General features: G+C 44.7%; 1 protein-coding gene and 1 long non-coding RNA gene across 4 annotated transcripts in view; one reads left to right on the plus strand and one right to left on the minus strand.

Annotated features, from left to right (window-relative positions):
* The window catches only part of LOC111269008 (potassium channel subfamily K member 18), a 43,375-nt gene extending 28,096 nt beyond the window's left edge, over positions 1 to 15,279 (minus strand). The window contains exon 1 of the mRNA XM_022848304.2: positions 8,326 to 15,279. Coding sequence (XP_022704039.1) covers positions 8,326 to 8,779 — 454 coding nt within the window. The 5' untranslated portion in view covers positions 8,780 to 15,279. The remainder of the gene's footprint in view (positions 1 to 8,325) is intronic.
* A 220-nt stretch (positions 15,280 to 15,499) lies between these two features.
* Positions 15,500 to 16,008, plus strand: part of LOC111269005 (uncharacterized) — a 30,567-nt gene continuing 30,058 nt past the window's right edge. For 2 of the 3 annotated variants that reach the window (XR_015314424.1, XR_002685505.2), the window contains exon 1: positions 15,500 to 15,896. This is a non-coding gene — a long non-coding RNA (uncharacterized LOC111269005). The remainder of the gene's footprint in view (positions 15,897 to 16,008) is intronic. The other variant, XR_002685506.2, reaches the window with a different exon arrangement.

Consider the following 16,008-nt stretch of genomic DNA (forward strand, 5'->3'; position numbering starts at 1 on the left):
ACTACTGTTGACTTGACCATCGGCATTATTGTGAACTCGATAGATCAAAACATATATATAATAAATAGGGCGGCGGAAATTTTGCATAAAAGGTACATCAGATTTATTTCACTTGAACTAAAGGTTTTTAGAAGAATTTCCATTCGAAAACGCTACTGTTTTTGCTTGAAAAGGTTCAGGGACATATTATTCGCAAGTGACAATCCGCTCCTAGCGGCGTGAAGGTACGTTTGAAACTTCGATCCATACAGAGGCAAGACTCTGCACAGCCAAACTTATTTCCCAAATTGGATCAAACTTGTGCGCCCTTAATCTTGTGCAAACGTGCCCACATATGATACCGTATTATTACAGACCGCCTACCATTAATACACTCTAAATGATTTATCCTTGAAAAATACATCTGCCTCGAATTACATCTAAAACCATTGTGCCGCTTATACATTTTTCTATATAGTATCAAAGTTCTATATTAAAATCTTACACCTACTATTCAATACGTGTCATATATATGCTCCATTGTCTTTTAGTCGTCTTGCTGCTACTTACAACTTTTAGCCATGTTTCTCGTAGTTGATGTATTCTGTGAGGTAAAAAAGTTTCGTCTACAAGAGCGGTCCATTCGACAAGCTACTTGCGGATTTTGGCCCTTGTTCTCAAGTGTTTACCTTCGTGGCTACACCACATTGACCGATGCAAACGATAATCAGATGGGCCAGTGTTCGATCTGCACAGCGGGCAGCAAAGGGTTCCCATTGGAGGTCCGTGATTCTTTGCTGGGTCGCCAAAGCAGCATGCAGTAGAATGTTGTCATGCAGCCGTTTGTTGTCGTCCATTTTTGCAGCCGTTCAGTAAATTTTTGAAAACTAAAGTGTCCAGTTCTGAAGCGTCTAAGCTGAACTGACAGATGGTAATGCTTACTTTACGCTTGCCTGGCTTCGACTTCGCAAACAATTCATTTTCTATTTACCTTGGATTGTTGCTGAACAGTTGGATGCCCTTCGGCCGCTCGCCTCTGAACAGAACGTCACTTCTTCTATAGCCTTTCTTTCTTAGGCGACGGCCTATTTCGTTTGCTCCAATTCAATATTTTGCTATCATCATCGTGGAAGCGCTCCGTTGCTTAGCATTACTGTCGTGTTCTCGAACGTTCTGTCATTCACTGATCTCACCTCCCGAACGATGGTGGTCTACTCATTCAAAGTCAAGGTTCTTTTTGCTAATAGAAAGAATGGAAACACGGAAACTGAGAGAAAGGTTTGAGACGACTCAGCTTCCCATTCGGGAAATCGCCACCCGCTAGCTAATACCGTGATTCTGGCTTCCTGACTTCTCAGCCCCCTGGGCTTGTATTTGTCCGTGTTCATTAAGATCGGTTCTTATCTTTATACGGTTGTTTGGCTACTTACTCCCCTGAGTTGTCTTTGTTACTCTACCCAGCAACTGCTACACAGCCAACGCTTGCGTCATGGATAGAGTTAACACCAGCTGGGTTACTCTTTAAGATACCTTTCCCAGAAGCGTATTCCTCTATGAAAAAGTATGCTCCCGTGTCGTAGCAACCCCACTCGGTGCATGTGGTACATGCGGCGGGTCGGATAGTGTCGAAGCGCTTGTGGGCGAAGCAGTAACCGATGAGCTGCAGATTTGCGAGCCAGGAACCGTAGTCGCTCCGCTGTTTCTGCTCACGTCCATTATGATCGTTTCTTATCTTTATATCACCCAACCGTTCCTTGCGAGCGTTTTCCTGTCTCCTATGTTCTTTTTCAGGCTCAGTTTCATTGTCCATTGCCGAAGCAGTACTCGGTACTCCTTTGCTGCTGGAAAGTTAAGGTTTCGAAACGCGCAGCCGCCATCTAGAGCCTGCCGCTCAACTGTACCTCTGAAAGAAACAGCTGGGTTCTATTCCCCGATAGCTATTGCTTCCCGGTTGCTTTCGTTGCAACTTCCGTGCTCAACCATGACATCGACGCTTTCGTCTGTCAAACGTTGCTCCGGCCTTTTTATCCAGGCATCTCTTGTTTTGGCCTCGTTCAGGAAACGAAAATATGACGCTTAAATCCTTCATTTCAGTCAGTCACTGAGTTGACTTTCAATTATATGCGGTAAGTGAAACTTCCATAACCCGAATGTCTCCCAATGTGACATTTAGCTGTAGCAGCAAAAAAAACGATGCTTCTCTTTCAATATCAAACATCGTCATTAGATGATCGGTTACTAAAAATCACGCTATTTTATATGACTACACTGCGTTAGCGCTTATTATTCAATGGTAAATTCTGCAACCGTAACTCTTCGTTTTTTCTAGCCACCTATCTTCTACATGTCGCTAGAAAAATTCAAGACGAAAAGGTTGTTTTTTATCTTTTTCGACGATTTCACCTAACACATATAGTGTTTTTCAGCATAGAGGCATGGATATTATAAATGCAATTGTTAGAATACTTTCGAATTTGAGTTAGCTTGCGTAAACGTTGCACGCAAAACGTCGCATAAATTATTACTCAGACCTTGTCAAATCAAAGCTGTATAATGTCGTACATTTTATGATGTGCGAAGTGGCCGTAATGACGGTCAGTCCCATGAAACAGAACCGCATTCACGGTACCGAGCATCCAGTGAACTAATGCCTTGCGTCATAGCAGTATCGTTGCCAAGGCGTACGATAAAAGAATCCTTGCGCAGCCGTTAATTCGTTTTTGTCCTTCTAACGGGTACAATGCCAACTAACGTTATTCCGTGTAGAGCATTGGCTTTCAACTGTGTAAACTGGCAGATTCACTAACAATAAAGCGTACAGTTTATTTTGAGGGGCCACATAGTTGGGTTTCGGATTCTGCAAACGCTAAACTTGCCACTCTCATACGAAACGCGGCCCCGAATACGCTTTACTCGGCCGCAGGCCCTTCTGTGACAAACGTAAGTAGCCATCTTCGTAGTCAACCTCTCTGTTGCATATTCATATACAGGAAAGTCTAAACAAATACTAACGTTGAGTCGATTTCTCTCTGTGGCTCTTTCTTTCAGGATCTCAGCAAAAAAATGTCCGTTGGCTAGCTACAACAAAATATTTAAACGTTATTAGGACAGGATATATGGACCTAGAAATTATATTCGTTTACTCTTTGTCGACGCGAATTATTAAACTGTGTCTCTATTTTCTATATACTCTCATATATTTAGTAATTCGTTTATGGCATTTTCTACAGTCCTTATAACCTCGTTCCGCAAATTTCCTTTAGCAAATCACCTATAACTTTGCATTGCGGGCGTTCCGAAGGTAGAAAAAGCATCGTCTATGAATGCCTCGAATATATAATAAGCAAAAGCGGAGCCAGTAAGCAAACGAGGCTTTCTTTGCCACTGTGCACCCGTGTACATATGTGTCCGTTACAGACGTCTTTAATCGCCAAATGATCAGCTCCGAATATTCCGTCGCAGGTACCTATGATTAAGGGACATCAAACTAGATTTAATGAAGCCAAAGGAATTTCTCAATACGATTATCATTAACTACCGATTCAACGAAATACTCGATCAATATCAGTTAGTATATATCTTGCAGTCATTTTAACCTACGATAACTGTGTTATTGGCAGGTATAGACAAATAAACACATTTTACTATACGGCCAGTGCGGTATCTATTTTGGGGAGTAAATCGGGCATTTGTACATTATGTTTAATGTATTTTGTTCCATCCTTTGATGGGAACAACTTTACACTACGTGGATATTTTATTTCAGGTGGACCAGCTGCCTTCTATTCGCATCCGAAATCACTAACTTTATTTGAATATTATCGTTTAAATGAAATTCGGTAGTCTAGCACCTCTTGTAGAGGAACCTAATCAAATTTTCATGTCCTATTCTACCTATTCATCGCTTCAGTTTCAGTAAATGTTAACTGCTAGAGCTCATATATTTTGTGACCGCTGCTGTAAACGGTAGATTGCCAGCTTCATATTAGATTCGTTTATTTATGTGTAGAAGATAAAAAAAATCATTTAGAGCGCTAGCAATAAAAGGGAGTAATAAATAAAAGGGCATTTTGGTTGCCTTAGTGTTAATCAAAAGCTTACCCGGATTGCTGCATACTTGAAGGATACCGCTGCATCGAGAAAACTTGACCTATAACAATGGCTGTATCCCAATTCTATGGCCTAGTTTACCAGGTCATTCTTAGTCCATTAGAACTAGGCCGTTAACCGGAAGGACGCTGGAGTGCCCACTGCAACAGAGGACTAAAGCCTTAAAGCAAAACGATATATGGCTCGAACGTTAGCGTCTCACCTTTAATCTCGGTCGCCATTCTCAAAAACCAGAAAACGAGACGGCTTCACTCCGAAAAGATTCTGAGACAGAAAAGCTATTCGAACCATGTCAACTATTATGTCTCAGAGACATCATCAAAACCCAGACCAATATCTCTGATCGTTCTGTCGAAACTTAATTGGTGAGAGAAGTTGTTCGAGTAGCGTCATTAGTTCGCTGTTATCGACATCACCAATTGTATATCGAGTTAAATATTCGTTAGTGGACGTACAGAGTGAATGACGCGCTGAATCAAAAGGCCCACTTAATTGAGACACGAATAGCAACGGTAAGATGGCTTAGAGGAGGGTGAGTTCTGACATGAAAGCACTGCCGTGGGTGGTCCTTTGGCTTGATGTGCGACAGCTCAGTCGGCGCCTGAATAGCAGTTTCCGAACACTCGACCTCTGCTCTCATGGCAGTGATGTCAACTTGTCAAAAGCATTACAGCGGGCAATTATAGGTTAAACCCATTCGGTAGACCCAGTATTCTATTTATGACCCCATACAGCGATGAAGGAGCAGAATGACAAAGAAAAATTTGCCCAAAAGATAATTTACCTTGCATCTGGTTGAGCTAAGCGGCCTGAAGAGTATCCATTCACACATGGCTTATGACAATAATCATAACAGAAGTATCGGTGATTTTAATAGTACTGACAAAGAGTGTTAACGTTGTATCAAATTGTGCTGGTTCCTGCCAGATGCCGGTATCATACATATTCTTTTGACCATATACCATGCTTATATCTGGTTAGTCCAATCGATCTGAAATGCAAAAAGAATCGATCCTACAAAAAAAAGTTATTTCAATATGTCTCCGTTTATGTTAAACTAAAAATTGGACCGCGTTAAAAACAATTTCGTGCAATAAAACTGTAAAAAAAACTTGTTAAGAAGTGACTGGCTCTTTTTGAGACAAATGAAGCACTTGGTTTTGCCTGAATTTACCATAGCACCACTGCAGACATCACAACAAGCTCAATCAGATGGGCACTTTTTTTCTTATAGGGTGCCTTGTGGTCAGCACTCATGTGTTTAGAACTTATTAACTTGCGAGCCAAACTAGAAGCTAATCGAAATTAACGAATCTAACATCGCTTCCAATAGCCACATCTTTAGCTATAACATAAGAAAACCTTCCAGTGAAGAGAATGAGCAATCATTCTTGACCTTCATCGAATATGAGTCATCTCCATTACGCCACAGTTTTCCTCGTGCGGCGTACCTTCTCTCGATGCTCTCCCCTGGCGTGGCTCTAAAGTTATCCCATCTCCATGATCGTTGCATAAGCGGCATGCCAATGGAAGCCATTGGTTAACTTTGGATGTTTCCACCGGCTGCAGTGAGCGCTGCCCTGCTTTCAACGTCCAACCTGTACGACAGCCTGCGATTCTCCAGGCTAAGCTACCGTCTTGCACTAACCGGCCAGGGCAAGTCACCGCTGGCCACCATGGGTTAATATTGATGATATACTGGAATAATTCATTGCAGAGACGGAGCGCTGGCAGACATCAAAATGGTTAACCAATACAATGCCATTCTTCGTCAAGGCTGTCGACTGGCTTATCTGACGTGATGTTGGGCCGGATGTGCTCAGAAAAGAGTTCAGAGCGCTTTTAGGGAAGGCTATGTGAACGTGTCTGGGTCGGATAATAGTGAGATAATGCTTAGCTTATTGGTGAACCTGTAACTAATCAAATGCCTCGCTCTCTTGGCAAAGGACATGGTGCGCGTGGCATTATTACCACCGTCAATAGTCTACACGCTGAGCTGATTTTAAGCTGGGGTGGTTCATGGACCACTAGAGCTGCATAGGGTTTTGGCTGGCACACCGCATTGCGAGATTGCGTCAAAGCGTGTGAACAGTAGCAGCAGAACATGAGTCCTAATGTCGTCTTTCCATATGACGGTACCAGAATTACTGTAATCAGCGTGGGCCGGAGTCCAGCGAAGAGCCAAGAAACGTAGGCTGAGAACACCTGCTTGCGCGATATGGATTTTACACCTACACAGTGTCACTTAATGCCTTCAGACCTGAAAGATACAGCGTTTGCCGAAAACCTCCAATGTAGATTACGACTTAACAGGCCACCGCGGCTAGCAGCCAGTGAGTTTATTGAAAACAAGTAATGAAAAAGAGTGGAACTACAAAGCCTAAGACTAAAGACAATCAAGAACAAAAGTAATAACTTACAATTGCCGCAGCCGCCGCTGCAATTGCCAACTGACTTGTCGGCGTTTGTCATGCGTTGCTTACCGGTGAAACCCAAATTTACGCGATGAAGCACGTGTTATTATACTAGTGACATTCTCAAAAAAGGGAAACTAACAGATGTCGACGGACCAAACGGTAGCAGTAATGGCACTATTTCGAATTTGTTATCTGGTGGTAACGGCCAAAATAGGACATTTACTTGTAGGATAAAGCTTTCCTAAAAATCCTTACACGGTCTCTCATAAGTATAGATCACACAGTTGTTGCCTGTCAATTAGCTAATTATGTTTTTCAGCTACATATTCATTTTTTTTTTTATTTTCTGCAAACCGAGTTCTCTTCCATGCATATGTGGATATCATAAATTCATTAAGGCGAGGCAGAGACAACTATACTATAGTCCCCACAGAACCACATACACGTGCATTCTGTGTAGATCGTCTTGCGGTCACCCGCTATTGAAAGGAATAGAAATGCCATTATTACGGCCCCTTTTTCACCATTACCATGGTAGGCAATCTTCTAGAGAATTGCACACCAGCTCAACGTAATGATATGATGAGTTGGGCTGAGTTCGAAGACCCTGCTGGCGCTAGACAGGTTAACAGGTGAACGTAGCAGCAAGGGCAATACAGAGTCTTTTTATCCTTATATCTCGACACATCCGTAGTCAGGAGGACATACGTTACAGGAAAACTTTCATGATAAAAAGAGACGGGAGGAAGTGTAAGATGCCGGACTAGGTTATAACGTATAAGAATCCCATCGTAGCAGAAGACAATGAATCCAAAGCGGCGAGCAGGTGACTAAGCGAGCAAACCAGGAGGGTGAGAGAGAGAGCGAGTCCATAGACGAAGAGGCGTCTTCACCACCGCACCCCGTTTCGCTACTCTTCACTTGATCGCCTTTTCTGTGGGGAAAAGAGAAGATAGCGGAAATAGTTTTGCAGTTGACGAATACTCTTGCTACAAGAAGTTCGTCCACGGATTCATTCCTGCCTTCAGGCAGAAGGTGGGCAACTACGAGTCAGTCGACTAGGGGGGATCGACGAAAAAGCAGAACAGATTTAAAGGCCGGGAGGAGTGCCGCAGGGATCGGTCCCGATGAACGGAAAAGATGTTGAAGCAGACGCGAAAACTAGTAACGGAAAGATACTTTTCGAAGAAAAGACCCTTCCTTTATTCTCCCCTCCCATTCCCTCCCTTTTTCCTTTTCTCCTATATAGTATCGTTGCCTCCGTGTCCTCGTAAGCCATGAAACGGACAGAACGGTCATCGCTTTGTTCGAACAAACCATTTGAGGTCGATTTAGTTAGGTCAGGTTTTGGTACACTCGGTGCGGTCAAATTTGGCTTGAGCCTTTGTGATGTTCACAGATTTCCCTCGCCCCACATTTTTGGATTGATGGTACTAAGTTTCTTGTTACGTCGCGCGAAATCTTGCTAGTCAGTATTACTAGGTAGCGACCACCGATGGCACCTAAACAATGGCTCAATGACTAGACCTTGGGTCTACAAGATAACCCATCGTGACAAAGAAAAAACATTGGAGGAGAAAAAAGGGCTAGCAGGTTAGAAAAGGTCTTTTCTTTTGTTGTAAACTTTTTGCGGAAACGAACAAATAACGCGGTAGGTTGGATGAGAAACTGATTCACTTGTAGATAATCTGATAACTTGGCCATGGGTCTTAATTGGGTTAATTAACCAACAAATATATGAGGAAAGGAAAAAATTTGCTGAACGAAGTATAACCTTATACGTTTGCCAACACTGGTGTGTATCGTTCTGACAACTTACCTATTGTGGTGATGACTGTCAGTGAATAGAGGAAGGCGCTGCCTAATGACCACTGGGTGCCCTCTTTTCCTGCTTCTTTACCATCGTAGCCTTCCTTCACGTGACGCACCAGTTCAGCCGAGAAATTTCGCATCACTTGATTAACTGCCACTGTCCAGTTATCCTTAAAGAGGACATTGAGTTCCATCGTTATGCTCCAAAGGTGATCAATCGTTGTATCACGCAGATCCTGGACTTCTTGCGCTTTTTGATCCTCGTGATGTGCCTCAAGGTGGCGGAATACAAACGCGCCAAAGATGGCATAAGCCACAACTAGTGCGCACAGTCCTATATGGGAGAACATGAACGCTGTAAATCGCTTGCAGCATCCTGCCAGTGACGGATCTTTTGGTCGGCGGGGTCGCGACGGCGCTCGAGTGCGCCGGCTCGATGGTTTTCGTGTCGCCAAGGCCATGGTGCTGAGCGGTAGCTCTTGTGGTTTCTATGAGATAGCGGGACGTCGTGACGTGCGGTGCACGCACCCAACAAATGATAATGAGGGCCGATCTTACGACGTCCTTAACGGTAAAGTGGATCGCGATGAACGACAAGCCTTAGCGAACGGGCTCGCCGGTCTGCAGGTTCAAAATCCTGGCGATGCTAGCCTGTTTGATATTCATTGGCCCCCTTTAGCGTGGCTATATTTGATGCTGCTTAAAAACCGACTCCCCACATTTCCATCGCTGTGAATTGAACACCGGAACCTGTCACAACTCGTAAGCTGGCTTGTTTCGCCATGCTATTGTGTGTCTTGAAACCACGTTTTCAAACAGCTGGTCAAGGTACCTTGCTACGCACTGTTCTTTACTTCACAGTAGTACGCTGAAATCAGGCAGTCCACCTGGAGCTTGCCGCTTACCAGTTATTTTTCGTTTGTCTGCTTCCGTTCTTTTTTTAAATTCTTTCTATTGTCGGTCTCGTCGGACGAGCCATTCAAGTGTTCGCTAGTTGCCTAACTGCTGAACCCGCGGTACTCACAGTGGCGAAACCCGTTATGTTGCACCCGTTTTCCTTTCTTTAATTAGTTCACTTTTGATAGTAACTTAGATCAGTATCAGCAAAGATGCATTGGCTACCAGGATAAGACAAAATACATGTGTTCGTTAAGAGTGATATTCGTTCCCGTCGTTTGATGCCTCCCTTACGGTTAGTGTCTGTATAGGGAGCTTTTCTCGTTCATCTGGTGCAGTTCGGTATGCAGGACACTGACAACGATGACAGCAACGGGTTTATCTTTCATTTCTGGCCGCCCTGCCGCTTTTTACCCTGACGATGACTATACGATCATTAGCAACTCATTCTGATTTCTTTAAAGGCTCCTCCAGAAACCCTCATCCACAACATCGCTGTCTGGACTAATTTTTTTCACGCCCTCTGAGTACCTCAGTTTTCTTGGTCGTGCCTGTATTCTCAAGTAGCTGCCTTAGGTAGTTCCTCTGTTCAATCCTTCTTTTGCTCTATAGTTTCCCGTCCTACTACAGATGAAAATTCACTGTCATTTCGGACCACTATCGTCGACTGAAGTAACGGAGGTTCTTACCGTTGATACTGAACCTGAATAAGTTGTTTGATTGCCCCGTTTGTCTAGCGAGCATATAGACGAAAATATGTTAAAAGAGTCGGTTGAAAATAGGAGCGAAACGAGGAGCTTTATGTGAAGCGTCGTCCGCACGAGAAAAGACCCCCACACTGGACCAGGCTCTCGCAAGCACTACATTCATATGTGCTCGCAAACCGAAGGTTTGTTTACTTACCGGCTTTCAGTATACAAAGCGAGAGCAGCTTCTTACCCACTTGCGGTTACCTATAGCACACGGGGAATACGTGTGCTTGTGTGCGTGAGCCCGTTCTACGGTAATTGTGTACACCAAAATACCGACCAAAGTGTAGAAAACTAAAAAAGGCTTACCTACACTTCACACAGTACTCTGGCTATCATGTTTTGCCATTTTCTCTAATTGCGAATAAGGCAACGACGCAATAACGAACAGGAACGTGATTTTGCTCTAGACAGGAGTTTCATTGGCCACGTGCTGTTTTAGGTTGGTCTTCTTTACCTCGCATTTCATGTGAGTTCAGGTGAGTTTGAAATGTTTTTGTTAGTGCGAGGGCTGACAAAAGACTGCTGTAATATTTATAACTTTTTGATTAATGTTAGCCGGAAACTAACGTATCGTGGACATAGCCGTACCATCGACAGGTTTGCGGAAAAAAAGATGCTTAATGCTGATCCTCTCTTGCGAAGCATTCGTTGAGACGTCGAACTCATTCCAGTTTCAACGGACTGGGCTTCGAGCTGCTTGTCTTCAGCCCTCTTCGCCTACCGAAGTAATAGAAGTAAGCGGGGTGAAAAAAGCGAAAATCCCTTTTTTGTTCCTTGCCATCTACCGCGGTCGTTGCCGCCGCTTGCAGTTACGCCATCGACGCCAACGCCCTGATCGGTGTATTACGGCAAGAGAATCGAAAGACTCTTGCTTCTTCTTGTGCCCCTCTCGTGGTCTGTCGGCTTCTGCTAGGGGTCTTTGATCGGCCCTCGGTGCAACCACGACGATGAGGTGAGTCGCAAGCAGGAGACGAACCGTTAATGCAGCCCACGCACGGTTTTTGTTCGTGGATAGAAGGAAGTTCAGGGGAAGCAAAACGGGGTTACCGACGGTGCTATGTGCTGTAAGCTATGAGCAAAAGAAATGGCCTCGATGCTGGTGTCCGGCGTCAGGTTTGCTGGGTTTGTCAGCGTTTGTGCGCTGTGAAAAGGGCACCCGGTGGTTGAGGTTCGACGACCGTCTCCTCCCCCGGTAAAACTTCGTACCTTGCTTAGCTGCTACTTCTGCTTAGCTTGCACTAAATGTGCAATTTTGAATGGTATTTAGTTGCGGTAGAAAACGCGGGGAAGAGTTTAGAGAAGCTAGTAGAATTTGCATGGAAATATCATCGAAGCTTTGCCCCGACACAGCGTTCGGCTTATCGTGGCAGGCTTAGGGGCATTGGTTCCTCTTCTTCGTTCGTCTGGCTAACTCTACGTTACCCATGCTTGCTTCGCCCTAGCTGCATTCGACTCGAAGCAGGAATTGGAACACTATCAACTGTCGTTGAACTTTTTCCTTCACGTTCTTCTTAGGCGTGGCCTTTGCTTCGTCTCTTACTTAATGCTTCAGTCCTGAACTGGACCGTAGCGTTGACCAACTCGAGTCAAACAGATTAGTGCTACCTTTTTCATCTAAACTCTGTAGGTTTTACTTGTTTAGATCTTCCTTTGCTTTAATATCAGGCTTTTCATCGAACCATCACTGGCTAAGTTGCCCGTATGTGAGAAAAAGGAAAGGTCGGCAGGATGATGGCTTCCACGAACGTCCGCTGCCGGCTGGGGTGCCGCTCAGGCTGGCGTTTATTGCTGCCGGATGCTGCTATGGCTCCTGCCCTGCGATATTTCGATTAGGTGATATTTCATTAACGCCACTACTGCTACGGCAAAGACAAAATTCTAAACAGCTGCTGACTGTCCATTCACTCCTTAGTTGATTGCAGGGGATGGCGGTGCGGTGAGCTGAAATAGACGGGTGTGTGTCCAGGCTGTGTGCTGGGCAAAAGGAAGTTGGCTTCGTAGCCACTCTACAAAGGTGGTAAGTTACAGAGTTACCTCTTTGGCTGAATCCTCGTCCTCATCAGTGTCGGCGTAAGGAATTCTTCACGGGGGAACTTGCTGCCGGTTGGCAAACCGGCCGTGTACTTTCGAACTTCCGGTGCTGTCGTGGCCGAATAAAAAATGCGAACCAAGATTCGCGCAAGACTCTTCTCTTTCAAGGAGGCGACTGCTCTACCTTGCGTACGTTTGACCACAAATTAGCAAAGAAATGTTTGCGTGTGCCGTTCCGGTGCAACGGCACGTTGTTCTCTACCAGTCCTCCACCAATCGGCTCGAGGTGGCAGTAATTCGTCGTGGCCTTCGGGCTGGAACACGCGTGTCAATTCCCGATACCTTTTCTTTCCTGGTCCCCTCTTATTCTCTTCTATCTCTGTGTGTGGACCTCCGATAGCCCTTTCTCTAATTGCAGCGTTATTCTCTGTTTTCTAACTGTTTCATGAGCTTCTAACCTTTGGAGTTTCTTTTTTAGCGGCCTTTGCCTGCCGTATGTTACCGGCAGTGTAGTGAAGTGCACTATTAACGTTGCTGTCGTCACCGTTGTTCACAAGAATGTCATCTTCCAATGATTTATGGACGGTCGCCGAAGGCCAAATCACATAGTTTATGTTCCACAACCTACACGAGTGCTAGCGCAAGAAGATATTTTCACTGAGCCGTCCTGAGGCCTCATATCCTCCCGTCTCTAAGACGTCGCTGGCTCATGAGCAAACGATATGTTCGGTTATGTGGGAGTGTGGCGACGCGGCCTGAATCGTGTGCCAGGGTTCTGTCGCTGCCCAGAACCAATATTTGGTCGACACAGCCTCAAGACCTATCTTTTTGATGTTTCCACAGGCCTTGATCTATCAGGACTCAGGCGAAGGACGCACGCGTTCAATGATAACACCACTGAGATATTTCGAGCCAACGGTTCGAAAATCGGAGGGTGAAAGATTTTAAGGAAAGATCTTACAAAGTATTCGACAATATGCTTTTCGCGGGAGCAAAAGGCCCAAATCAGTTCCTATATCTGACAGCTCTACTTAAATTTCATAGGCATTTTCCTTCGTTGGCAAAATCATGCACTCGTACCGTGCGGACCCTTTGGAACCATCACCATAGAAATTAACATCAGGATTGCCTCCGCTCCTGATGCTACCAGTGAACATTAATTTGGCCTCTCGCTAGTGCGTCCTTCGCTGCGTGCGCTTCACTGATCAAATTCTGCCTTATGACTTGCCGCAGTCGGAGCGCCCTTCCAAGGTCCTGCAATTTTCGATGCGCTTAGATATGCTCCGATGTCACGGCAAAGGCAAGACTTGCATTTTCGATCACACTCGGGTCTGCCAGAGTCCACAACTAGTCTAACATCAACTACATTCTCGAATAGAACAGGAGGCAAATGGACTCCAATCAATCTACAAACATTGATGATTGGGTCGCCTGCGCTATGCCGTATGTTGTGCCTGCCTAATCGACATTTGAAGCAGTATAACGCTCGTTGCAGCCGAGTCACTTGTGAATTCGAATCGCTATGGTCGTTGTAGGTTGATAATACTTTCAAGTGCTTGTTGTTTAGCTGAGGTCGCTCGTAGGTATTACTCTTAAAGACGGGTACATGGGTAACAAATGTCTCTCAATAACAAATAGATAATGGATGCTGTTGAGAACAGTAAAAGTTCATAAGCGTTCAACGATACATAGATGTAAACAAAGAGTGAAAGCCATCGTTTACTGTTAAATGAACCTATACCATAGAAGTTCCGGTTTCATATGTAGAGAGGCTGTAACCATCGCCTTGATGGCGTCCATAACTGAAAATAGTATAAAAATATATTCTGGCATTATTCATATGAGTTAGGGAGCAATTTGTTGATTTTGCTTTTGATACGGTCGTCGCTGAACATCGAACTGGTAGTTTTACAACTTTTATGATCACGTCGGAATTTCTTGTTCAGAATGTTTGGTCTGCCTTGTGAATCAGCGAGCAGTAAATCACGCTTCGTAACTCCACGGTAATGCAATATCTAAATAATCTTCGGGCGTATGATGCCTCGTCTCGAACCGGGTATTATTCAGCAAAATGTTTCACCTTGCCGCTCACAAATACACAGACACTCATATCTCTCGACAAGGTTTGCATAGGTTCCACTATTGTTTTTTCTCCTTACAGTATCGACAAATAACCGCAATAGCAACGCAACACTTGTTGATGCACAACAAGCACGTAACGTTATTCGAATCAAAGATATATCCACGATGGGAACAAGAAAGGAACTTTGAGCCACTTTTTTTCTACTTTTCCTTAGCGTTCCTCTTTGAACAAACATATAGCAACAGTCGAACACTGATCATCCACTAGTCTTGTTTGCCATTTGGCACTGGCCCATTTCACAATCGCGTATACATCACAAAAGTCTTATCTCTGAAAAGCATTCGTCTGATATCCAAAAGAGTAGGCCCATACGATTTCCCTTCTGGGGCGGTATAATCCTCAATGATTTCTCGCTACCTTTTTTCGTCGTTATTCGCGCTGTCTGGGCCCGCCTGGCTTACCGCTAATACACTTACATATATACATATATATATGTTCATATATATATATACACATACATACAATCACATGAACTATTTAAACGTGACCACTTTAACAAAAACAACGAGAGTTGTAGTAGTAGTTAAGATGAAAGAGCTCGCTGGCAGGCACGTCCCGCTTTGAGCGTAACAGACCCAAAAAGAGAACACTCTTACCCACACCGACGATGCTGTTTTTTCCGACGACTGTCTGAAGGTGCGAGTTGAATCGGACAAGAACTTTAAGCTTACTCTATTCGCGTCTATACCGAACGTATAAATTCAGTTTTACTTGCTTTAGTCGCTTGCTGTTTTACTTACTTCCTTATTTGAGTATCTTGCCGACATTAGATGTTGACTCACTAGTGATTTATTCGAAGCACTGTCGCTCAATGTGCCACTGCCTCTTGTTATCAATTCGCTTGCCATGAGCTCGGCTGGGCATTCGCGTCTGCTGTATCCTGCAAATCAGGCCGGGCAAACAGTCTCTGTCTGACTACTTTCGCTCACTAAAAGAAGAACATTTCGCTTGTTCCGACCCAGCTTAGTCGAATCGGTGATGCTGCCAAAACGAAACCTTTGTGTTGCGCGATTAGTTAGCGGTAGGTTACTGTTTGTTGGTAATGGTGGGCAATGCTTCCTCAACGGCGCACAGTCGGGCCACGGTCCACCGTCCACGCGCGCTCGCCACACAGGCTGTCCCGTGTAGGCGCTGATTCCATTCTGACCATGGAGATCGGACGGGTCAGAGAATAGACGGCGCTGCAGGCGCCGTATAGGTGAGGACTGCCCGACCGCGACGAAAGAAAGGGCAAAGCAAAGGCGACCTCTAGAACACGAGGGGCTGCTCTTTCAGTGGGGAAGAGGAAATAGCTGCTGTGGCGGCCGTGAACGACGCGGGCCTTTAAAGGAGCTGCGATTCGGCTTCCGGAAGGGGACAAGCCAGCTGAATAGCTCGGTGGCGAGCTAGCGAATCGACAGGCAACTCGGAGACGAGAAGGGACATCAGGAGATGAGCCGTCAAATCATGCTGGGTTTCTCTAGCTTTACTGCATCTAGTCTATCTACAGGTTAGATTTTTGAACCTAAACGGCTGTTGACTAAATCAGCCAGTACGTCGCAGCATCTTCGCGGTGACCGAACCAGACTAAGTCCAGCCTTAGTTGAGACAAATGGAAATGATGATGGCCTGTCTGGAAAAAATAAAAAGAAAGAGGTGTGGCAAAGATGATAGCGAGCTTTGCCGTTCGTTCGGAAAGTGAGAATTAGGGGACTTCAACTTGGAGAAGGAAACAGACTCACTTTGATGCTTCAGTAAATACCCGTGGATCGATCGGTGACCACTTTTCTTTGCTTTTTTTTTTTACTTGTTCGTCGATTTCTTCTTTTGCCTCGCTTTATATTTATATATATATAGTTATGCCCAACACTGTGCGATAATCAATATT

Source organism: Varroa jacobsoni, unplaced genomic scaffold, assembly GCF_002532875.2.
Source record: "Varroa jacobsoni isolate VJ856 unplaced genomic scaffold, vjacob_1.0 scaffold_1341, whole genome shotgun sequence".
NCBI classification, from domain to species: domain Eukaryota; kingdom Metazoa; phylum Arthropoda; class Arachnida; order Mesostigmata; family Varroidae; genus Varroa; species Varroa jacobsoni.